Genomic DNA, 25,470 nt, shown 5'->3' with positions numbered 1-25,470 from the left:
GGTAGACCGGTGCGTCATCAATTTCATTTTTTCATTACCAACTTAAAAGTGAAATAAAAAATTCTATCACAATGTAAATTGAAACAATTAAAGGGTCTCTAAGGATGGTAACCTTGAACATTAATTTACATATGTACTTCAACTACACCATTTAAATGTCATGTTCGAGTGAATTTGTCAATTTGACATTGACAGTAACATTATTGTCGACGTTGAAAGTCTTTTTGGTATAATTTGCAAGTATTTTTCGTTTAGGTATTGGTTGATTTCTTGCTTTTGTTCTACGTCTCGTTGGTTTCTTTCAATAATTCCTTACGATTAAGTAACTTCCATGAAATCAGGCATAAATGGACTTGTGTTAGTGTAAAAAATTAAAATAATGAGAGGTCACCGATAAAAATTAGCCCCCCATCATGCTTTATTTATTCTACAAAAAATGGGGCCGATCTTATAAAAAAAACAATCAGGTTTAGTACTTTACACATTGTGTCTGCTATGGCACAAACCACACTCTGTAGGTAAATAAAATTGTGACTATTTCAGATATGTGAGGTAAATATGACCGTTGTTAAAGAAGCCTATTATTTAATAAAGTAATTAACAGTACAAACTGAAATGGACGCATTATTATGACTCTCAGATAAGTAACTTTCTGGTTTTCATAAGTTCAAAATTAAAAAAAAAAATTCCAATTTGTATTGTAACTTATTTTCGGGACATGCTGTATGGTTGAAAATAATTTTAGGTGTTGCACTAGATTAGTATCTATCGATGTTCTATACATTTGTTTTTAAATTTTACCATTTAAAGGTCACTAATGGACTTTTTCAACTCGCTGAGACACCCTGTATTTGACTATCCTCTTTTTAATTTTCTAAATTCAATAAATAAATAGAAACTAATTTTAAAAGGTAAATATATGAATCCCGTTTTGATGAGTGTTTCTGATTTGTGCAGTTAAATGAATAAAAAGTTTCTATACATTCAATCCCCAACCACTTCCATTCAAGTCTGTTTGTTCTTTTGAAGATTATGGCAATTCCTCCTCATATTGCCAGGTTGTTTCAGCTTACAAATTCTGTTTGAACGCGTTTTTAATACAGTTTCTTAACCCTTTGAGTAGGCTGAATGGGAGTTTGGGTCGTTTTCAGAAAACTTGGTAATTTCCACCGCCGACAAATATAAATATGAATGGGTAGCGGCGCCGCGCAATCACGAGGGTATAGTTCTGGAACTGAAAGCCGTAGTATCTAAGCGAATCGGCCCAATTCACATCGCTCTCGCTGAAAGCCGTTCCCCTTCTGATAAGATGTATCGCTTAACCATCGGCGATGTGAACAACATGATTACATGGATAGGTCGAGGAAAACACGGTGAGATTTCTACTTCTCATCACTTTCATCCCTGACAAAATCTAGATTATTAACCACAATACTCCACTTAAGGTTACGGCGTTCAATTAACAAGAGTGGAAACGCCGGGAATCTTATCAGAGGATGAATGGTCCACGTTTTGGATCACGTGGGAGAAGAACACTATAGCTTTCGGAAATGGCTCGATTCCTCACAACAATACTTTACTCAAGTGGAGGATGGACAAGAAGATTAAAATACAACAAGTGGGCTTTGCCTCGTCATGGGGAAGCTCGGCAGAGTTCAGGTGATTCTTTCTTTTTGTCGGTAACCACGTTTTAAATTCGAAGCTTTTTGTATTTCTTGAAATGAAACAGTTCGTTTCGTCGGACTCTTTTTCGATAGAGACACGGACGGGCCTAATCATGTTATACTTTTTGTCCAACGAGCGGTTTTCTTTCCGACAAAGTGAAAATGGTCTCGCGGGTAATGCAATAATATTGCAATTGGGCCACCACTTTACTCCCAGAAAACGTTCCACTTCTATGTTGAAAATTGGATAACCATAATGTCACAAAACTTGACTGTCTTGTATTATTTATAGAGTTGTGCTAAGATTTTTATTTATTCGATTTAATTGTCATTTTTTTGTTTTTTCTTTCAAAAAACAGTTTTGTAAAAAAATATAGTTTACAAAATGTGCATTATAATTCTCTAATACAATATAATATAGAATTATGAATCGTTAATTAAAGAAAAATTAATATCAAATTCAAAGTTCTGTTTTAATGGTAACTTTAATGTGATATTTATAAAGAATTTCTGCTTATCGTGATAAGTTAATACAATTAAATAAAATTAGACTATAGTTTTCTCCAGTTAGTCCGTAAGAAAATTCTTTTCTGGACTCATATGTTATTATTTAAATTGACCGCCCCATGAACGATAGTCTGTAAAATTTTACATTTTTGTGTGAAATATTGATTATAATAAGTAAAAAAATTGCAATTTCAGAAAAAAACGTAATGTACCTAAACATAAACTGTACAGGGTGCTGCATTTTGGATGTCCGAATTGGGAATCTCCGAATCTAAGATGTTTAGCCAAAAACGAGTGATACATTCTGGGGCTCATATTTTGAGAAAATAATATTGGTTAAAACCGCATCGCGCTATCGTCTTTTGTTTTCGACTTACAGACAAAAGTTGACATTTTGGCGAAATCTAAAAAAATTCATATCTTCGTTATTATAGAAGATACGGATTTGAAATAAAGACATTATACAGGCACTTTTCTACGAGGAATTTAATAATGTAGTTAACAATTTTTTTCAGCTATTAGTTTAGCCGTAATAAGATAAACTTGTATTTTTTTAAATGGAAATCATTGGCGGCTTTGGCAATTTTGAAAAGCTTATTTTTTTCTGATCTAAAAAATATATATTTGTAACAGAATATTTTTTTATAACTATATTTAAAAAGTGAAATACATATTTTGTTTGATAATAGTTGGTCATGGAAAAACTATTTCACTCCAAATGTGTAAATAATAATTAATAAGAGTTTTGTGAACTGTAAAATAGATGAAAAAATAGATACAATTATAAAAATTAAAAAAATACGATACGGTAGAAGCATTGAACAAAAATGCGAGCGCCTCAGAAAAAATTATTACATATTTTTAAAAAATCCAAAAATAGGAAAAATAAATGTGTCAACAGTCAACACAATTAGAAAAACATTTTTTTGATGATCTAATGAAGGTAGGATAACGTTTCACATAGACGGAATTTGGGTATTTGAATAGCCATATCGTCATTTTTGTGTCATATAAAATATATTTTATTGAAGAATTAAAGCGGCTTTTTTACTCTATGTATCACTAGAAGTTACAATGGTAATGTTAGCTTGTTTAAAAACAAAGAAATGTTATTAGTCGACAATAAGTTGATTTACGATTTATTTTGCATTTTTTTCATTACTTAGTACATAGAAAACTCTTTCATTAGTGACACTGGTTGAAATCCTTTTAGTTGAAGATGCAACATTTTTTCATGGCCAACTACGAACAAAAATCAAAGACAATTCTTTGCTAAAAATGTAATTTGTTACAAATATATATTTTTTAGATAAGAAAAAAACAAGCTTTTTAAAAATGACATAGCCATCTATAATTCCCATTTAAAAAAATACAAGTTTATTTTATTACGACTAAACAAACAACTGAAAAAAATTGTTAACTACATTATTAAATTCTACGTAAAAAAGTGCCTGTATAATGTCCTTATTTCAAATCTGTGTCTTCAATAATAACGAAGATATGAATTTTTTTAGATTTCGCTAAAATGTCAATGTTTGTCTTAAAGTCGAAAACAAAAGACGATAGCGAGATGCGGTTTTAACCAATATTATTTCCTCGAAAAATGAGCCCCAGAATGTATAACTCGTTTTTGGCTAAACCTCTTAGTTTCGGAGATTCCCTATTCGGACATCCAAAATGCAGCACCCTGTACATAAACTCCATGATAAAAAAACAAATTGTAGTGCCTTGTTTTAAAAATAACTTTTACATTAGACATTTAGAGTATATGTGAAACACCAAAATTAGCATGTTTGCTTCAATACCGAAGCAGTTTAGCTGTAGTAATAGTCAAGTAACTAAAATCTTAGCAGCATAAACCAGCGTTTAAATTGCCCGATTTGTTCGATTGTCAGAAAAAGCACTTTTAAAAAGGGAGAATATGTGCCATAACAGAAACAATTTACTAGAGGAAAATGAGGCAGTTAATTACAATTAAACTGGGCGATGTTGCTATTTATTTTTTACTCTCTTTCACACGTCAAAAGCATGCCTCTCGGTAAAGAAACAATTTATTACAACTTTTGTAATTAAAGTAAATAAGTTCTACGAAATGTATTCCAATCAATGCGAAAGCTTGACCTAGATTGCGGTAAGCGTTTAATTCCACGATGTATGAGCTATTCAAAAACTAATCCTTCCATAAAAGCTTCTTAGAAAGTAAGGAGCGTTAGCGAAACTTGGGACGTAGTATTAGCGAGATCGATGTAACTATTTAGAAGAATGTCAGCCGTTCAAAGTTCACCACATCATCAATCTACTAGAAGTTGGGGACTAAGACACAAAATGAATTGTTATAGACTACACCCGATAAATAATTGGTTTCATATATTTCACATGAAATAAATCATTACGATTAAATTCATTTATCAATGGTTATCCATTTCTAAACAACTGATCCATCATTCATCTAACACAATTGATGTTCTAGAAAGAATTCCATTTTAATTTTACACTTCATTTAGTTGATGCTTTAGTTTGAGACTCTCTCCAATGATTTTAAAGACGCTGTGGAATTTTAACGAGAAAACAAGGAAATTTTTAATATAGAATTTAGTACCCTTGGCGATAAGAGCACAACAACAAAACTAGAATAAATTTCACCAATCACCGCATAAACATATACAGTGCAGGCAAAACTCGAATGTCATCTTTTTACATTTTATAAACTACTTGTGACAAGTTTAAAACCATAAGAGTGACTAACCCCATTTCTGGCACGTATATTCCAGAATATGGAATTTCAACGAAGAGGCCGGCTTTTCTCAAGTTCTGCATTTAGACACGCCGAAATCGGTCGTTCCTGGTTCAGAATGGGGAAAGTTACTTGTAACAGGAGGCTTAGCTTTACCGGCCATAAACAAGAAAATCGAAGGTGGTGGACTTTCCGGTGCTTTAGCAGCTTTAACTCCGCTTTTAACTTTGCAACATCTTGGCAAGAAAGCCAACAAGACCGAACGCTTACAAGCTTTGCAGAGTTTACCTGGTGATGTAAGTGTTCTAATCTTGACTCAAACCCAAGTTTAGTTAATTAGACTAGGGAATATAAATTTTATTATAATAAATTACAGATACAAGACATTCTGTCGTATCGCAAAGTGGACAACTCGTTCAGCGAGCACCAAATGTTGGGCAGTCACACGGCCACGGTTTCAATTTTGGAAGCTTTGACTAAAGTCCAGAGTTATTTGAATATTGATCCAGATTTGATTCAAGCTATCAAACGTTGGGTACAACTGCGTCAGGAAGATGACGGCCGATTCTCTCCACTTCCTGCAGACGTCAAGTTTCCCTCTTCAAAACAGACCGATTTTATGCGAAAGAATTTAAGTTCGGAGATTGCTCTTCTCGAGCACGTCATCGAAATTACTGCCGACACTGTAATCACATTGTACGAAATCGAGATTGAAAACGACGCCGATTCAGAGACATTACAAAAAGCAAAGATTTTCCTGGAGAACAGTCTCCCCAAACTGGAAACACCAGAAACAATCGCTGTCGTCGCTTTAGCACTGGTTTTAGTCCGCAGTGCAACTGCCTCTTGGGCTATTGAAAAGTTGCGAAATGTGTCTACAACCGAGGATGGTGAATTCGGATGGCCGCATTTAGTCCCGCGAAGAGACGCCGCTGATTGGTTGTACGAATCCGAATCGGAAAAAACACTAAAAGAACCGTTAGCGACTACTCTGGATGAATACAAGGCTTCACTTCACGCTTTATCCACTTTTTGCATAATCGGAGATTTGAAATTTGCCGAAAGTGTAGCTCGGTATTTGTTTTATCGATCTCATATGCTCGATAAACACCCGGAGTTGTTGTACCAAGCTGTGAAAACTTTTACTCAGTATGATTTATTGGCCAAAGATCGGCATCGGGCTTTAACTGTTTCATTGGCAACTTCAGGAATGGAACTCACAGACACTTTAGAACTTAAACCAGATAAACCGCCACAAAGTCTTCATTTGCCGAGTCTTCCCACCAAAGTTTTTGTTTACGCTACGGGGGCGGGATGTGCTACAATCCAGGTAAGCAGCTAAACGAGTTAATTATCAAATTAAGCCAACAATTATAATTATAGGGCAAAGTTTCTTATTCGACGTATTCCGTACAACGCACGACTCCTCTACTTGAACTTTGGTCGGGTGTGGTGCAGGAGATTCTCCCTGACCGCAGCTCGGTAGAAGAAATTGAAGGAAAACTTCCGATGCTTAAGCTCAAGACATGCTTTAGATGGAAAGGAAAAACCCCGTCGGGAATACTCCGTTTGGAAATCTCCCTTTTTTCAGGTTTCGAACTTGCAACCACTCCACCACAATTACTAAATCCTCCGGAAGACATGTCCGAAATGCAGCATAACTTCCATGATAACAAATTGTGGTTTATTTTTGCCAATATTTCTACTTTGTGTCCTGTTTGCGTCCAATACATGGCCCGCAGCGCCTTTGTGATCTCATCTCTCCGTCCAGCTTATGCAAAAGTCTATCCCGCTGGCAGACAAGATTTAGCCGCTGAAACATTTTTCCATACAAAAATCGGAAGCAACTTACTAAAATCAATAACCGAAGATGATTTAATTACTTGGTTTGGCAAAAACAGAACGGATATTAGCGAACCATATTTCCAGTTTCCTCAAAGCTGTATTAGAGAAGTTTCGACAACAGCGTCCACGACCACAATAAGCACCACAACCGATAATCTTCCAGTTCCATCACCGAAACTCGAAGTTTTAAGTGTGGCCACTTACACGATTAACGTTGATAACCAATCCATTTCAAATATAAATGATACCAGAAAACTTATTGAGTCTACTTCACTCCCGTATTCAACTTCAACGGAAATACCTGAAAGCAGCACTCTTGGAGTCACAGAAAATATGATTGAAGAAAATGCGATACCCCACCATGACGAAGAAAAAATTTTGAAGAAGAAAAGTAGAAGCATTACAGTTATGGACAGAAATTTGAAAACTACAACTGTGCCAAATCAAGTTGTAACAGAGTCAATTACAACATTTTCAACACCGAGTGAAGTGACAACAAAATTAACGGAAAAAGAGCTTGTGGTGGATAAAAACGTGTCTCCTCCGAAACATATAAATACAATAATCCAGAACAGTCCCATAAAATACATAGAGAAAGATGGGAAGCACTCCGAGGAGTCTTTAGCGACATTTGCTCCCGAAATAAAGAATGATCAATACGTGCTATTAGATAAGGAGGAACTCTGGGGGATGCTAAAGGAGGTCGTTGATGATCAACTTAAAAAGAAAACGAATTCAAAAATAGTCGACGGTGAGAAGCTCCGGAGTCAAGGTTTCACGTAATTATTTGTCATTGATTTTTTTAAGAAGAATACGTGTTGTGATTAGAATAACTGATCTCGTTTACGATTTGTAAATTGTACATAATTTGTCGAAAAACTTTGCTGGGTTTATTGATCGGTATGCGGATTTGGCTTGAAAATTTATGTAGATTAAACCACAATTAGCAATATTTGTAAGTGTCTTTTGGTATTAAAATCAATTACAATCAACAGGATTGGCCGCAATGTGGTGTTGTGGAAGTGAGTAATTTGTTACTACGGATTTATATCAAACGCGGGTTGGTGCCAAAATAAAATAATTAACTCAAATTGTACATACATACAGAACTGACTAAAGTCAATTGCGTCAACATTTTGCAAAGTTACTCACTTACAAATTTGGAAAAAAAAGGATCGTTTCAAACACTGATAGATGTATTTAAAAATGTACATAAGAAAAAGTGTAAATTATCCGCCCATTAATTATAAATTAAAACTTGCTGAAATATGGTAATCTTAAGAATTTAATGTCTGCTGTATTTAGACGTAAAAAGTCTTAATTGTACATAACGCAAATAAGCAAATGTGACGCATTTTTGTAAATGTGCCAAATCGTTAAACCTTTATTCCAGTCCAAGTTAGACAGTAGTGTTCACCGAATTAATTTCTTGATCTTTTTACTCGTGTACCTGTATAATTTAATAATCTCTGTTGCCAAAATAAATATTAACTGAAAATAATTACCCAGAAAACATCGAAATTTTTATAACAGATTTTCGATTTACACCATGTACATAACAGATCCATTTAATCCTTTTCCATCATTTTGATAAACTATTGCACAAAACTTTGTATCTTTTATCACAGTTATTTGCTGAATTTATACATACATTAAAAACATGTACACTGCTCACCAATGTTAGGTATAGGAGGAAAATAATGTTATTTTCTCAGTAATGCTTCAGCCAAAGTTATATAATGCATTTTAGCTCTATTTTAAATACCAAATTGTACGTATTCATGTCATATCAATGTTGTATTATTTACCAGTTCAATAAATTATGATTTTGTAAGTCTGTTGTTTATTTCTGAAATTTAGAATCAATTTTGTTTAACAAACATAATAAAGTAATATTCAATACCGCTTCAATACCTACAATTAGGTGACTGAATTTTGAAAATTGAAATTACAAGAAAACAATAAGTGATAGTTTGAGTTTTGACCAAAAATCAAAATTCTCTCAAACTAATTTTTAGTTTTTAAAAAATAAATAAGAATGTAAAAATTTATTTCAAAAATATATAAATATCCCTAATTTTAACCTAGACTATAGTTTATCAATATCAAATTACTTTTAAAATCGGCAAAAGTTACCACAACATTGACTCAATTTCAACGTTGCGTAAATCATAAACACGGGCATTGTTTGGAAAAACAAAGCCTTTAATCCACCATCATACTCGATCCACCAATTTGTAGTTCTGCCGGAAACTATTAGTCATTGCATAAGTTTCATTACTGTATGCATTTGTGGGAGACCTCCTTTGGAAAGTTTGTATAGAAGAAGTGACCCCAGTCTTTGGTTCGGCACTAATTTTTTTGGCATCTTCTTTGACTTCTTGATTGTGTTTGTATATTCTTGTGCACATCAAGATAGTACTTAGCAGAACTAGAAACTCTACTAGTACAGCTACTAGTCCTATTCCTAGAAAAACTAAATAATGTTGGCGATACCACTGCTGAAGACCATCGTTGCAGCCCTACAACAATTTATTAAATTAATAGAAAATAGTTGTAAAACAATAAATTACTTCTAAATGTCTGTATTCTTCATGTCTGTTGGATTCGAGTGCTTGGCACAATGTCAGATTTGTCGGTTTAGGGTCCAAATATCCTTTCCTATCGTTATTATTTTCCAACTTGCAACAACTTCGCGGAATTGCTAGATTCGCCCCTAAACCTTGCAAACGCCACAACGAAGTATCATATTCATTAGCAGATTCAACTCCGCAACAATTAAACTACAATGAGAAATTTAGATTTATACAAATTAAACAAAAACATCTTACTAAAGTTTGCGCTAGATCGATAGCAGCCGTGAACTGAACTTGTTCGACGTTACCGTAATTTCTTTGTAAACTTTTGGTTAAGTCTTCGGGATCCACTTCCAAACCTAGACAATTAGGCCAAGCCCAAGCTATTGCATAAACGGCGCATTCACCCACGAGGACGACCATTATGATCAGGAAGTACTAAAAGTTTTCATTTCGAGTTATTTTGTTACTTAATCCGATTAATTACCGATGTCAGTAGGTAGTAATTGTGCATGCAAGAGGCCCAACATCCTAAAATACCCGTCGATGTCAGAATTAAACCTACGGCAGCTAAACCAATTCCTACGTAATAAAGAAAAGGTTGAGGCATGTTTGATAGTGGGCCTGAGGTTAATAACCGAGAGAGCAAGATTTTTTCTTGGTCTGATAAGACCAGCATTCCTCCTGTGATCAGGAGAAAACCACAAGCCTGAAAATTCAAAATATAAGAAAAAATTATTAGTCGGATTCTTCTCGCGCGCAATTTGCTATTTAGAATGAACGGAGCTACGTTATAATTAAACGTGTCTTTTTTAATTGAGGTTAACCAAAGGAAATTGTTACTTCTTAACGAGATATAAGATTAACGTAGGGCTTTAAATATTTAAAAAATGACAAATTAATGTTAATTTAATTTTTCGAGTTATTTTTTATTCACAACATCTGCATTTGTAACATTTTCCGTAATGCAAAATTCTAAATACACACTACAAGATTCAGTCAATTAAAACTAATAGGTATAGGTAATTTTAATATACGTTAATAGAAATAAAACTTATATAATTGAAAATTTTATGGTATAAGTATTTAACTTCTGTAATCACCCAATAAATTTCACTTAGTTACTACATTTAATTAAAAAATAATATCAATTTCGTTTCTAATTGTTTATCAATTACTTCTCAATTAGATAAAACTATTAGTAAAAAAAATAAAAAATGATTTCTACAAAGTTGAGCATCTACTAATTTTTGCCACAAAACTAATTATATTTTTCAAATTGAACTGAGATTAATTATTTAATCCTTGATAAACGTACCTTTTGTTTTAAAAAGTTTTTTTTTAGTTTAAATTGTATAAAAAAATCTTATTTAAAAAAATATAAGAACAACAAACAAGTGGGTAATCTATTTCTTTGTATTTGTTTTTAAATCTTTCACTGTTGTGGGTTTGCAACTATACACCCACCACTAATGATTTAAGTTTTTCTAATTTTACTCTTAAGAATATCTTTCAAAGTGTTAATAATAAAAAAATTAATAAATAAAGTATTAATAATATTCCTTTTGTTTCTTATTTAATTTTTATCATTATGCTTAAGTTGCTTATTACTAAATGTACAAGATTTATAAATCTTCAAGAGAAGTTGATATTAACTATTCTGGATATCGAACAAGTTTGAATTAAAATACAATTAACAAACTGTTTATTAAAAAATGAATCTTTGAATGTTTCCACTGTTCTACATAAAAAAATCAATAATTCTACTAACATACAGACAATTTAAATTACCAAGACCGGTATAAATTAAATTAGAAGATCTACCTATTTAATTAAATATAGATATTTACATACATTTTAAATAGAATACTTACCAGCAGTAAAAAGTTGCAAATGGCTAAAATAGCTTTACTCCCAAGAAGCGAGAACACAGCCATTATTTGTTAAATTTTGTCACCTAATACACTACACATGTTCGATGTCAAGAAAACTCAGCCATTATTATCCTTGCCACTAATTCACATATTAGTCATAGACACACTTGTTGGTACGTGCACAGAATCCCAATAAAATGATGTATAAAATAACAAAAGTAGATTAAAATCGGGCAGGAAGGAAACAGCAATTAGCAGAGCATAAAGAAGTGGGGTTGCAGTTCATGCATGGAAAACATGGTCGGTGATGAAAGTTAGAATGCTTAGAACATTGGACAAACATCAACCTAAATCTTAAATTTTTATTTCACAATGATGCTAAATTTCTAACAGACAAATAACTGTAATTAGCAATTTTCTCATATTGCTTTCCTGCATACAGGGTAAATAAAATAGTGTGGAGTTAACATTTTTTGCTTAAACTACTTATTTTTAAAAACCTAATAGATAATTAACAAGGTACAGTAGAAATGTGACGTTTTATCAAGAATAAAATTCTCTGAAATTTTCTTTTGCTTCTGAGTTTTGCAATTTTTTTTTTTTAAATGACAACTCACTATAAAACGTTTTTTCACAAAGCTATAATCTAAAAATTACAACTATCTATATTTTATTCAATTTTTATTAATTATTATTTTCTAAAAACGAATTATTAAAAAAAACCGCTTGTTCTATACTTTTTATTCACCTCGTATAAGAATTGCAAGTGTATAAAAAAATGTAATTTAGTTCTTCGTGGATAAAAAGTTGATTATAACATGGTGATACAGAGGAAGTAGGGTTGGTTGATTCTGCTCTGTCGTTGAAAAACTTTTAATTATTTTAGAGCGATTTAACCTGCGATCAATGACTGAACTAAACAACAAATTGTATGAATAAAAATTAGTACAATTTTAACAAAAATAAGTGGTAAATGTAATATCTACTGTAAATTGTAATTAAATTTTTAATTTTTTGTCCTAATAACCCGAATGGTAAGGTAAAGTAACCAGATAACATCAGAACAATAATTTAGACAGATATTGTGCTCAAAAAAGTCGGACGTTCTCAATTGTTTGAGGAACTCTTAATTTTCTGCAAATTAAATCTAAAGTATTTACGAAGGGTACAGAAGCCAATATGGTACTAATTATGTTAAAAATGAAATGGTTAAGATTTAAAAAAAATTGTATAAAAAAACGTTGCAAAGGTGAAAAACAAACACTTTAAAGTACGTGCATTTTCAAATAAAAGATTTATAACAATACATTGTCATCTCAACCATATAAATCATTTTGAAAAAAAATATGACTTAGACTTATTGGCTTCTAAACCTTCCATACCATGTACATTTTGCTACTGTTATTACGTATTACAGTAGCTATTTTAATTTCAGTGCAAATTAAATTATACAATGCTATTTACTAAATAATGTAATTTTAATTAATTAATTTTAAGAAAAAGATAGCAATAGTTATTTAATAAACAAATGTGTTAACCAAAATGATTAATAAATAGAACTGTTTCGCATGCCCTATTGATTAACACAAGAGTTGAATACAATACAATTTTCCAAAACTTGTATCTAATTCAAAACCTAATTTAAAAATATTCATTTATATAAATTAAAACCAGTTACATTAAATTGTATATTTAATTATATTATCTGTAATCTTAAACAAATTATTATTTATGCGATTAATCAAATTTATCAAGTATATTGAGTTGCCTATACTAATTTTTTTTAAATAATAATATAAAAAAAGTTATTATTAAAATTATTACTAAGTATTGGATAATATTATATACCTACATCAATTAAATTCATTATATCAACATAAACTATTCCAATAATTTCAGGGAAATAATCGATGTTTTTAAATGTTACGGCATGAATTTTGCCCGTCACTGTACACTCATCAATGACTCAAAAATAGTGCTAGTGGTGCCATCACACTGAAGAAAATTCAATCATTAAATACAGGCTAGAATTCGTTAGAGTAAGTTATTTCACAAAATATATTTAAATGGAAAAGCCTTCAAAAGGAAATTTAAAAATTCCGGGGACTATTATAAATAGTCAAAATGCTCAACTATTATGTTCGACTGGAATTCATTCTTTGGACTCTATATTGGGTATGTAAAAATTTTAAGGTTATTTGTCCTTGTTTTTGATATAAAACGGTTTTTCTATAATTACAGGAGGTGGTTTGCCCGTGGGGACCGTCAGTATTATAGGTAGGCCAGCTTTATTTGAAAGTAAATTAAATAAATTTGTTTTTTTTTTGTGTTTTTAGAGGAAGATATTTATGGTTCCCATGCAAAAATTATGTTGGACTATTTCCTAGCTGAAGGAATCGTCAGTAAACATTCTACACTAGTCGCTAGTTTAGATATAAACCCTTATGACATTGTGAGTATTTTAGAAATCATTTTAATTAGACCAAATGACTTTCTATTTAAAGATCAAAAACCTTCCTGCTGTGATTACTAATGATTCTGAGGACTGTCCAATTCCTAATTCTGAATCTTTACACACTGAGAAAATGAAAATAGCTTTCAGATACCAGAACTTGCCTACAGCGGAAAAAGAGTCTTATAGTGTAGGTCATAATTTTGATCTGTCTAAATCTATGTCACTTGAAGACATAGAAAATTCCGATATTTGTTACTGGAATGGACAGAGAAAAGAAACTGGTAACAGTATGTTTGCAAATCCTGCCTATAACGAATTACTTAAAGCTGTGAAAGAAAAAATCAAAGAAGGAAAATTTTTTCTGAAAGATAATCCCCCAAACAGGACCATACTTCGAATAGGTGTCCACTCTCTGGGATCACCCATGTGGTTGCCCCATCGAAATTCATTTCATTTAATGAATGAAAGCCGCGATTTGGATATGTTTATATTTTGTCTTAGAGCTTTGGTGAGATCTGCTTTTGCTGTGGCTGTGATAACAATACCAACACATCTATATCATGAAGTAATTTTCTGTTTTATTTTGTTGCAGTTTTAATGGAGAATTTTTTTAGAACTCTCTTGATAGGTGCATTCACTCCAGTGATATTGCCATGAGACTACAAACATTTTCTGGAACTGAATTAGAAAATAATTTTAGCCTATCAGATTATCATGGATTTTTTCATTTGACAAAATTAGCAGCGATCAATTCATTCGCTTCCAAACATCCAGGGTCAGTTGAATATGTTTTCAAGTTGAGAAGGAAAAAGTTTCATATAGAAAAACTGCATTTGCCTCCAGGTAATTTAGTTTGTTTTTTTGTCAATTATGATTGTTTTCTTTTAGATGTGCAGGAGGTTCATGAAAAAAAGGCTACTCCATCCCTGGGATGTGGAAGTAGTACTAAACATCTTCTAGAATTTTAATTCAATGGTACCTTTGATTGATTACCAATTATTTATTTCAGAGTATTATATTTTTCACAGTAACGATACGTTTTTATGTCCGTTTTACTATATTGATCAGTGATGTGATATAATTACTGTAGTGATAAATAAAGTACATGTTTTCATATTCTATTTTTGGATAACAATAGCCCCAATTTCATTGATTGGAAAACAGTATGTCCTACATAGGATCGACTTTTGAAATAATGATCCACAATAATAATTAATTCTTTCATGAAATTTGCAAGCTTGAATTATTTTATCAACAATACTCTTACACAATTAAAAACAAGTTCTCTTATTATCATTTCTACATAATTCACTCTTCGTCACAACACGTGATGGACTTTGATCTCGTTTGTGCATAACATAGGTATCATTCAAGTTTTACATTTAACGCATTTGGAATAAAAAAACATGTTTTTTGTTCCTTATCAGGCAGGTAAAACGGTAAGTTGTTATTGACAGATAATCACACATAACGATTTGGTCATTATCTGAATATTATTGATTATGCTTATCTCTTAGTGCTTGTTAATATTGGAATTATTTTACAGGGCTAACTGAGGAAATAATATTTTCAAAAATTTAGTAGAACGAGATCAAGCTCATTATTATGAAATGTTAGTTTGAACATATAATCAGTTCTGAAAAAATAAATTATTTCCATTTAATGAAGTAAAAATATACAGGGTTTTTCATGAGTGGGGAATTTTTGAAAATTTTACCGCAACCTATTATACATTTTGCAACAATTTTTTGATTTCAAATTTTGAATAATTATAACTGAATCTACGATGGCTATTATTAGTCTTGTCGGTTTTATCTCTTTGGCATTAAAGCAAAAAAATAATTCCTTAAACGATCCGACATCTTTTCATGGACGCCATTTGGTCCACGCAAATGCAACCGGCAATACAGTTAAATGTTTTTGTTGCGTAATCACCTACTTGCCTGCCTCAGTAATAAGTAATATAAATGAATAAAACACAATCAATAGTGTAAATTTTTATTGATGCCTAGATATTATTGCTTTCAAAAGCGTTTTTCTCACCCCGGTCCCAATAATCGACTGATTAAACTGTTTTATCAGCGAATAAAACTGAACTTTCGTATAAGATTATTGATTAAATCAATGAGTTATAGAATAACACAAAAAAAACTAATTAACTCAAAAAACAATAAAAAGAACTTTGTTCTATTTGTTGATTTGGCCCTCTTATAGAGCTGTACATGCAACCAGTAATACCGGTGCGTATTAATGTTGCTTACATTTAATAGTGACTGCATTAAAAAAAAAATTGTTTATTCTTCCTGGCTGTTCCATAATCTGTTAGAATACTTTTAATTTTTTCTACATGAAATAATGGAGTCTTTTATTTTTAAATTTGTAGCTAGAGTTCAGGTATAAAAATCGTGAGTTTTTATCTAGTGGTGTGATTAGGGTGTGGGGAGTTTAGGAGCAGTTTAGGTCCCCTTAATAACTTAATAATTTCTAATAATTATTATAAAATAAGAAAAGCAAACCATTTTTTGTTTAATTTGACCTTACAAGTCTTCAAAATTCTGGAGTCAAGGAGTTAAGTCAAAATTAAAAAGTTATTAATCTGAAACTTTTTTTAACTTTTCAAAACGTTGATAAATCATAAGGTAAAAGGTTCATACAAAAAATGAGAGAAGTGATAGATATGGCACGAGATATAGGTATACAACTAACAAAAAACGTCGCAAACCTCGTTTTTTGAGATGAAGTAAGTAACAAACATTTGATTTCTTTGTAAAATTTTTTTTTTATTACAAATGCACCCTACTGCCAAATTTGAAGCTAAGAAGCTCTATTCTATCATATAGAAAAAGCCTTATGAAAAGTGACGAATTGACAATAGAAAAGTCTCGAGATATAAAAAGCTTTTAATCTCTAAAGGCCATCAAGAAAAAAAAAACATTTTATATATAATAATTTTAACCATAAAGTGTAATAATATCACAAGCAGACAAGTATCATATAGGTTTAAAGCAAAATATTAAAGAAATTCAACAATAGGTACATCATATATTACTCTAAGATTCAAGGTAATGTGAAGAAACAGGTAAAAAATACTGCAAATATATACAGTCGCGGCCATTGAAAAGTAATACACTTGACAAATAAAAAAATTTTGGCGTTGTAAATTTTCCCTTGAAATTGACAATCACTGTCATGTTTAAAATATCACTAGAATCTTGTTCTTTGTTTGAAGGACAGTCATTGTATTCACATTTATTTCTCCTTCTGTACATTCGACAATTTGGCAAAACTGACGTTTTCAGTGACACTGACAATCACGACAAAGAAAACATTACATTATGCAATTTTTTAAATTTTGAGAGGATGAGTCAAAATCCCGTGTATTACTTTTCAATGACCGCCACTGTACATTTCTATAGAACTTAAAAACAAAACAAAAATTTGACTAAATATATAAATTGGATCTTAATTTTGTAATATTTTTGAAAGTAAAATATAGGATACATGAATTGATTTTTTTGTTTCACTTGAAATTGTGTTTTACTTTTTAAACCTCCATACACTGGCGGAGATGGAATTTTGAACGATTTGTCATTCGACTGACATAAAAATGTAACTTAGGCAACTATCCTCACTTTCAGTTTTTGTAATTTTTATCCTGAAACTAGAGTTTTCTCTTGCTTAATGACAACAAATCAAAATAATTTATTGAACTTATATAAAAAGACGTATTGCTGACATTATTGTTTCGGAAAATGGACGTCAAAAATAAATTTCAACTAATTGAACTTTCACATTTTAACGTCAATCATAATGACAATAAAGCGTGGCTTGCGTTGACATTTTTTGAACTGACATAAATTTGATGTCCAAAATTCAGTGTCCGCCAGTGTAGAAAGTACCTATAATGCCAAAATAATTTCGACTTCTTTACAATTTTTGTCTTAAGGACGGACATTCCTCTCTATTATCTTGATTGATAACAACAGAAGTATGTTACTTTGTTACCACCTAAAAATATTAATTAAGATATCAGTGTAGCTAATAAAAGTGAAGAAGTTTTTCTATTTAGAATCCTTCTTAATCCGTCTCTGCATTCATTCGTGTGCCAATCGTGTAGTGTCGTGAAGACGCGCACGCGACGATCTCGGCACCCATCATCATTTCGCATGTGACAGGTGGCTGCACTGGCACGCCATTCGTTCTAAAATGGCTGCGGTGTGTGTAGTAAACGAGAGAGCGAAAGTGTGTTTGTGTTTCGTATTGAAATAAACTGTTGTGAAACACCGAAACAATTGTTTTAAAAGCGATTGTGTCGAAAGAGATTGTCTGTGAAGTTTTCGTCCTCTGTGCGTCGGTTACAACAAGCCTCGAGTCAAAAGAGCCCAACTTTGCTCTAGACACAGTGTTTATAACCTCTCCACGCCACTTAAATTAGACTTTTCGAGTCCTCGAAGAATAAACAAATAAAGTTTCATTCATCAGCTTGAAGAACGGAGGAGTAGAAAAAAGCGCCATGCGTTCTAAAACAACCTGTTAAAAAAGTCCACTGAACCTTGTGTTTACATCCGTCAGAAGAGCCCCCTCGAAGCACATCTGCCTCGGAGTGGTCTGAACGGTTAAAGGGGCCCCGAAATGCACACCTATGTTCTTAACGTGTTAAAATGCACATGGATACAACGCAAAACATCAGTTTACAACCTTCAGCACTCAATTAAGAAGGCAAGCTGTACCTAAACACTGATTGACACGTCTGGAGATACAAATTTGAAGGTCGTTTATCTAAATAAAATGTGTTTTGCCATTGTGCAGTTGGGTGCGAGACTGTTTTGAACTACCCGCTTCAAGTCATGGTCAGTTCAGGAGTGTGAAATTATTTATTTGCAAGTGCGATGTAAAAACGGACAGGCAGATCGACACACTGGATCAAGCCAGCTCTGGTCCAGGGGGTTGCCACGACGGTGGAGGGACAGTCCCCCCCGTCGTCCCACAGCCCCCGGGACTGTCGCCCTTTCCTCACGAAATCAACACTCCCAAGCGACAAGCTGTGGTAGAAAGGTGGGTTATTCATAATATTTATTTGGGTAAACCTTTTTAGATCGCAACGGAAACCCTTAAGGGATATAAATAGAAAGGATGGCGTTTGGGGACAATATCCTAACTTTCCAAAAAGTAACATGCTTAAGAAGCGTTTTGTCAAGGATATATCTAACAATTGAGCATTTTCCATACATAATTTTAATAAAATTGATAAGATATAGGAGGAAAAAATCTCACAAGAAGAAAACCGAAACCAAAAGTAGAAAATTGTTTCGAAACACGTCATCATTTTTTTTTGACGCAATGACACAAAGATATTACAAAATGTAAAAACAATTTAAGAAGAAAGATAATTAGTTAAAATATTGTTAAATTTTAAGTTAATTTTTTAGCCGTTCAGATAATGTTTTCTTGACATTAGTTAGCGGAAACGCCAGTAACATTGTAACATTGAACAAATTGATTAGAAAAAATACCAACTTGTGTCTTATGGTGTACAAAACATTTAACAAACTAGCAAATTCAATAAATTAATTCTGAAAAGAAAACATAAAAAAATAGACAATATAAGAGCTACATCATGATATGGAAATTGACAGTTCTGGTTTTTCTCAAAAAAGCCTTGAAAAAAAATTGAATTCATTTTTGTGCTTATCTGAAAGTCTATCACCATTCGAGAGTTGGTCCAACACTTTTGAATCAGCCTGTATGTAAAAGTTTCTCAAAATGCATTTCGTTTTTTTACAAATTCTATTAGTGTAATATTGTTACTTGAATGACCAGAAGAATTAACATTTAAAATAAGAAGATGTTGTCTCTTCTAACTCTGTATTTGGTCTCTTGCTTTTTCGAGTAACATATTTTTGGTCCTTCTAGTCGGATTGTTAAACTGGCTTCTTTCAAAACTTTGTGTTTTTCCAGATTTGAGTTTGATACATCATTAAGAAAATGATGCTTTAAGGCGACAACCCCCAAATACATATTTTGAAGTCGCGCTCGTTATTTTGTTAAATTATTTGTCCCATATCTAACAATTGCTTAAACAGCCCAGCTTCAATTAATAACTCAACTGGCGTCGAAATATTATAGTTAGTATCTGATAATTTTACAGACTGACTCAAATACCTACAGCTATATTTTTTTCAGTTTTTTTAGTTGGTACTGTGAACGATATTCAATTTCAATAACACAGTGGATCAAATTCATTGTTTAATAATAAATTAATAACACAATACATAATTAAAAAAAAATTCAGCAAATGCCACTAATTCACGTCGATCATTTTTGAATTTGTCAAATTCTAACTTCATACTTAAGAATTGCTTGTGACAATATTTTTTTCTTGGACGTTATATCTTGGAAATACCATTTGTTATAGGAAACTTAATTTTTCAATGGAATTTTATACTTCAAAATCGTTAAACTGCAATGTTTCTTGTATCTTAAATTTTCTTCAGTATAGTCGTCACCAGGAATATTTGAGATTGACGTATGCAAAGCTTTATTGGGGATTAAGCAGCCTTGCGGTCGGCCGTAATAATTTTTCGCTGCTGGTGGTACTACCCTGAAGATTTACAAAAGGACCGTATTCAGGAATTTTCGTGGTAGGCTTTTAATTTATTACAGGCAAACATTTGGGAATTTATATATTAATTTAATATTAAAGTGATAATGCAGATTTGTAAAGAAACAATCTCAAAATATAGCTGAATATTAATTTTATTTTATTTTGACGAAAGCCCAAAAACAAATTTCTGTTACGGACCATCTCTTCCTACAAACCTTTGAAACGTGCCTGTCCTAAGAAATGCAAATTTGTTTATGGCATTTCTACCGCAAGCCCCATCAACCACCGTGGGCTGTAATCTTCTTATTCTATAATGAGTCTCAAATATTGTTGGTACCAACTATACAACCTATCTATGTCGGGAAGGTTCCCATACACTGATGTGAAGTAATTTTTATAATATGTTTACAAATAAACGAAAGTGTTAAACTTCATTAAAAATGTATTGACAGTAAAAGTAAAAACCTAACAGTTAATTATTATTGAGTTAATACATTCCCACGTTGTTGTTTTAAAAAGTTTTAGTAAAATAAGTTACAGTTGATAATCAAAATAATCTTTCACTTTGAAATAAACACAAAGCAAGGGATAATCCATATTTTTAATTTTGTTCGAATTTGGGATAATTAATGCAAAATGATTTATCGACATTTGTAATTACGTATTTGTTTTTTAATATCCGGAATGTTGATAGTATCAAATGATTTAATTTATTAAACAGTTTTGTGCGATTTTAGCTGATATAAGAGGTTATCATCGGTACTTTGTAATTAGTTATTAGTAATTACAAACCTATTTGTGACAAAAACTTTTTTATATGTAGAAAGGAGTAATAGTGGAACAATTTTTGGGCAATAAATTTTCTAATTAGTGTTTACGATTGACAAAATGTTGACAAACATAAGTAGTTTATAAATAGTAAGTTGTGATGGAAGATTTCACATAATTGATGTTTCAGCATTTTGGCTTTAAGAGTCTGTTGACGGATGAGGTAGATTGGGTTTTCGCTTTGAATTCATTAAATTTAAATGGAAAAAAGTAATTTTTTTGTTTTTTGTACTTCAGTTTGTAATTAACTACAAATTTTCTGCTCTAGATTCAGAATAAACATGTTTTCTTTAAATAAAAATTAGCACTTTTGTCTAATATTTCTTAGTTCGGAGCTTTTTAAATCGATCAAAATTACTTCATTTGTGCATTTTGGACTTCGTATAACTATTAACATATATATTATACGTAATAAAGAGTAATTTATTTTATTCATACTTATCAGTCTGATTAGGTAATTAATAAAAAAATGACAAACAAATTGATCTTCATAATTTATTTAGGAAAATCAGTTTAATGTTTTTTAATGTTCTTCTTTATTTATGATAATGTGTATGTGTAACATTAACTGTTTCGTAGATAAAATGAGTTGCTTAATAAAAAATAAATATAAGTACAGGATGTTCCGTTTTTATTGTTACAAATTTAAACAGTTGATAGAATATTCAATTTTAAGACAAAAGTTTCCTATGAACATGTATCAAAAATGTTATGTAAGCAAGCTACACCCCCTGAAAGAGATGCGTTTTTAATGGGGTTTTCCAATTATTACAGAATAGATAAAATTACAAAAGTTGGTACAGCTGATAACATTTAAACACCCAAACGAATTCAAAGATCAATTGTCGAATTTTTTAATCACGGGCGTCTTAAAAGTTAAAATGAGTTTGATTTTTAATTTTTATCCTCTTTACGGTCTGTAAGGCAAATTGTAAACTGATTTTACTCAAAAACGGTAAGTTATATTGAAAAAACACAAGACCTTTTTTTTTGGGAGAAACTAGAATTTGGAATTTTGTGGCTAAAAGTGTCAAGAACCAACAGCCAAAATAGTTGGGGTACTTTTTACTCTAAACCCCTCAGTTTAGCACGCCCGTGAGTAAAAATTTCAACATTATTTTATCTTTGAGTTTGTTTGGGTGTATAAAGATTATTAGTTGTACCACATTTTGTAATTTTATCTACAATGGTTTCTGAAATATTAAAAAAAATCTATTAAAAGATGCACTTCTTTCAGAAGATGTAGCTCCCTTATACAATATTTTTCAATACATGTTCATAGGAAACTTTCAATTTAAAATTGAATATTCTATCACCTGCTTAAATATGTAACAACGGAACACCCTGTATGTACGAGTATTTATTTATTTAAAGCGAAATTGCTTCCATGAGTTTTGGGTTATTGTTATATGTATATTCATCATTTTAACATTTCTTAGAACTGTTCAAGTAAACAACAAATAAGAATTTGACACAATACTTAGTCGCTCTGTTGTCAATCAAATTACAAACTTTGTATTTTGAATATTGCTCACTTGTGAAAATATAACGTATGGATATTAATATAAATTATCTTAATAAGATAAACATAATAATAATCGAACGTTTTAAGAAACTTATTCATAACCAGTCTATTATTAAGTCATATTACCACTACTACGAGATGTCTTATGATATTAATAAAACACACGGATCTTACCGCCTCGTGATTAGCCCTGCTCACTTCTGAATAAAAATTAATTTGACAAAGGTCACTTCAAAACGAGAATTTCATTCTCGCGTTTAAACCTTTTCGTGGATTATATGTATACATTGTAAGACTCTTTACAATAAATAACTATTATTAAACTAAAATTGTCTTTAATTTTGATTGTGTATGAAAATTATTTATTGTTTTTAGTGTGTTTTTTTAGTGTTTATGAAATATTTAGAGCCTGTGTCATGTTAATTTATTTCATTTATAAAGTTTTAAATAAATGGTATAAAAAAATTAAAAAATCGGTACGTTATTCTTGCATGCTTAAAAACGTTACTTTCCACTTGGAAAACAATTGGGAAACTAGGAAATACGATATTTTTAATTCATCTTTATTCATTATTACTACTTCCAAGAACAAAATTTACATGTTGGTTTTACCTACAACATTATTTACAATGTGCATAAAGGATACACTTAATTGTTTCAATAAGGTTATCGATCTTTGTGTAAATATAAGAATATCAACTACTTTGACCAACATAAACTTCCACATAATGTACACCATTATTCTACGACTAATTAGATGAATTAACAATAATTTTTTATTAATTATCAGTCACGTTACAATTTGAATTCATCGCAACATCTGATGGCAACAAGCATACTTTCCGCTAATTACAAAATATTTACAGTTTGGACGTGATAAAGACGTATAAATAATATTTAAACATCAATTTTTAAAGATTACTTTTATCTTCCGTTTTAACGAATATTTTTATTTACCATAACATTAATTGTGTTTATCGCGTGTTATATAATTAGGTTGAATAATAATAAGAGCATCGCAGGTTGTTTTAGTCATCGAAACGAAAATATTACTCTCTTAAATAAAAGGATGATATTTTTGTAGTAGTCCGTTTTTTGAACTTAAATGAACCCATAATTTTTGCTCATGGAACAATTGTCTGAAACAATAATAAATAATTCATATATTTTTCCGAGCACTATTTCCTTTAATTGCGGAATTATTTGTCGTTTGTTTATTCACAAAAGTTAAAAACATCAGTCAACATCGAGAATCTTTTCCTTTCAGACTTCGAAGAAGAATCGAAAATTATCGAAGAAGACAGAACGACTGCATGCCGCGTTTCGACCAGTCCTTTACCGGTCTCTGTGAGCAAAATCTTCAAGACACTCTGCAGCTGAAGCAGCGGTATTTAGACGCCAAAGCGAAAAGAGTACCGAAAAGTAAGGACAAGAAGCAGCAGGAATCGATTCAGAGCAGCGTGCACGTGGTAAGTTGTCCTTTCCTGACCAAAAGACAAAATAGTCAAATCTTAAAGGCTTGAATTCGGCATGATCATTGGATGTCATGTCCAAGTGGAATGTCGTCACCGGAAATGAACAATTTAAATGATTCGTGCTTAAACGTTACCATGCAGAAATCATTAATTAACCTTGAACTGCAGTTTTGTAATTTGAAATTGGTTAGTTCGCTTTAATATTAAAATAATTCTTAAAACACATCTCTTATTTAGATTTATCCATGTCAGTTTTATTAAAAAATTGCAGAATTAAAGCTCTCGTTTTCACTGCATTTAAGATATTTGTCCAAAACTTCAAGTACTTTTTGAATTATAAAAAATGATTTTTTTTACATATAGACCGAAAATGGTGATTTTTTAAGGAAATGGCAACAATAACTTTTTTTACTTTAATAATAGTACTTACACAACATTTTTGCTTTCTTGTAAACCGAAAAATTTGAAGCAAAAATGTTTTTAAGAAAAGTAATACATATTTTAAAAACGAAATCATAGAAGATAATTTTAAGAAATGCGCTGATGATAATAACGATATATGAAAAAAGCAATTGCAAAAATCGAAATTGCAACTTTGAGATAATGGACAAAGTAGATCCTTCTGTGAGTTTCTTGAATGATTTTTTTTAGTTTTTGATTGAAATTTTTTAACATTGCCATTTTTCACGTTCAAGAATTTCAAAGGGGTATTAACCTTGTCGAATGATTCATATTTTGGACACGATAACGTCGTCGTTTAATTTTAATTCTCACATGGCTTGCCTTTCTGTGATGTTGAATCAAGGTAACCGCAACATCCTGGAAACCCAGCAAAAGTATCGTCCAGGTAATTAAGCCCAGGTTACGGAACTTTTTTTTATTTGATTCTCAGTGAGACGTAACAATTTTTAAGTTATCTAAAAAAAGGCGCCAACACTCGGCCAACTTCCGTCGAAGCGTTGGAATGTTCCTCTTTATCGACGTCTTACCGGATATTGTGAGACGTGAATGGTATTCCCAGAGTTGTGTCAAGAATGTTTTAAGTAAGATTGGTGTTTGTTTATATATTATTTCATCCTCACACCGAAGTAAGGAAAAAAACAAAATGAGATAAGATAGAGGAGAAGCACAGCTTAAGTCACGGTTTGCATGTAATTCTATGACTTTATTTCATAAATGATGAAACAGAATGATTCTGATGAAGCCTACCTGAGCTTTTGACAGGGTAGAATAGACGAAAGTTTTCTTGTACGAAAATTTTATTTCTAGAACTAATAATGCATATCACATACATAAGCTCTGAGGGTGCAAACATGAGGGATGGAAATTTCATCCGAGAGAATTTTAGCCATGCTCTGATATTGAAGGCGGATGTCGATATTT

At 31.5% G+C, this 25,470-nt stretch overlaps 4 protein-coding genes across 4 annotated transcripts in view; 3 read left to right on the top strand and 1 right to left on the bottom strand.

Moving 5' to 3' along the window:
• LOC123007121 (C3 and PZP-like alpha-2-macroglobulin domain-containing protein 8) overlaps positions 1-8,584 on the top strand; it is a 71,966-nt gene extending 63,382 nt beyond the window's left edge. Inside the window, exons 15-19 of the mRNA XM_044402186.1 lie at positions 1,152-1,373; positions 1,446-1,659; positions 4,943-5,201; positions 5,282-6,235; positions 6,289-8,584. Coding sequence (XP_044258121.1) covers positions 1,152-1,373; positions 1,446-1,659; positions 4,943-5,201; positions 5,282-6,235; positions 6,289-7,533 — 2,894 coding nt within the window. The 3' untranslated portion in view covers positions 7,534-8,584. The remainder of the gene's footprint in view (positions 1-1,151; positions 1,374-1,445; positions 1,660-4,942; positions 5,202-5,281; positions 6,236-6,288) is intronic.
• Positions 8,585-8,783: 199 nt separating this feature from the next.
• Positions 8,784-13,162, bottom strand: LOC123007123 (tetraspanin-11). Its single transcript, XM_044402188.1, has 6 exons — positions 13,053-13,162; positions 11,201-11,366; positions 9,814-10,035; positions 9,582-9,764; positions 9,324-9,533; positions 8,784-9,272 (listed from the first exon to the last, which is right to left on the bottom strand). The coding sequence occupies exons 2-6, from the start codon at positions 11,261-11,263 to the stop codon at positions 8,967-8,969; spliced, it is 984 nt and encodes a 327-aa protein (XP_044258123.1). The 5' UTR covers positions 11,264-11,366; positions 13,053-13,162; the 3' UTR covers positions 8,784-8,966.
• Positions 13,163-13,177: 15 nt separating this feature from the next.
• On the top strand, positions 13,178-14,776 carry LOC123007122 (elongator complex protein 4). The gene is made up of 6 exons (XM_044402187.1): positions 13,178-13,375; positions 13,442-13,477; positions 13,537-13,652; positions 13,705-14,220; positions 14,270-14,498; positions 14,544-14,776. Exons 1-6 carry the CDS (start codon positions 13,267-13,269, stop codon positions 14,621-14,623), a joined length of 1,086 nt encoding a protein of 361 aa, XP_044258122.1. The 5' UTR covers positions 13,178-13,266; the 3' UTR covers positions 14,624-14,776.
• Positions 14,777-17,828: 3,052 nt separating this feature from the next.
• Positions 17,829-25,470, top strand: part of LOC123007500 (neurogenic protein mastermind-like) — a 29,163-nt gene continuing 21,521 nt past the window's right edge. The window contains exons 1-2 of the mRNA XM_044402834.1: positions 17,829-18,710; positions 23,880-24,081. Of these exons, the coding sequence (XP_044258769.1) occupies positions 23,926-24,081 (156 nt within the window). The 5' untranslated portion in view covers positions 17,829-18,710; positions 23,880-23,925. The remainder of the gene's footprint in view (positions 18,711-23,879; positions 24,082-25,470) is intronic.

Source organism: Tribolium madens, unplaced genomic scaffold (assembly GCF_015345945.1).
Source record: "Tribolium madens isolate multiple individuals breed KSU strain unplaced genomic scaffold, Tmad_KSU_1.1 Scaffold_3;HRSCAF=73;Tcas5.2_LG2, whole genome shotgun sequence".
In the NCBI taxonomy this organism is placed as follows: domain Eukaryota; kingdom Metazoa; phylum Arthropoda; class Insecta; order Coleoptera; family Tenebrionidae; genus Tribolium; species Tribolium madens.
This window is presented reverse-complemented; position numbering and strand designations above follow the sequence as displayed.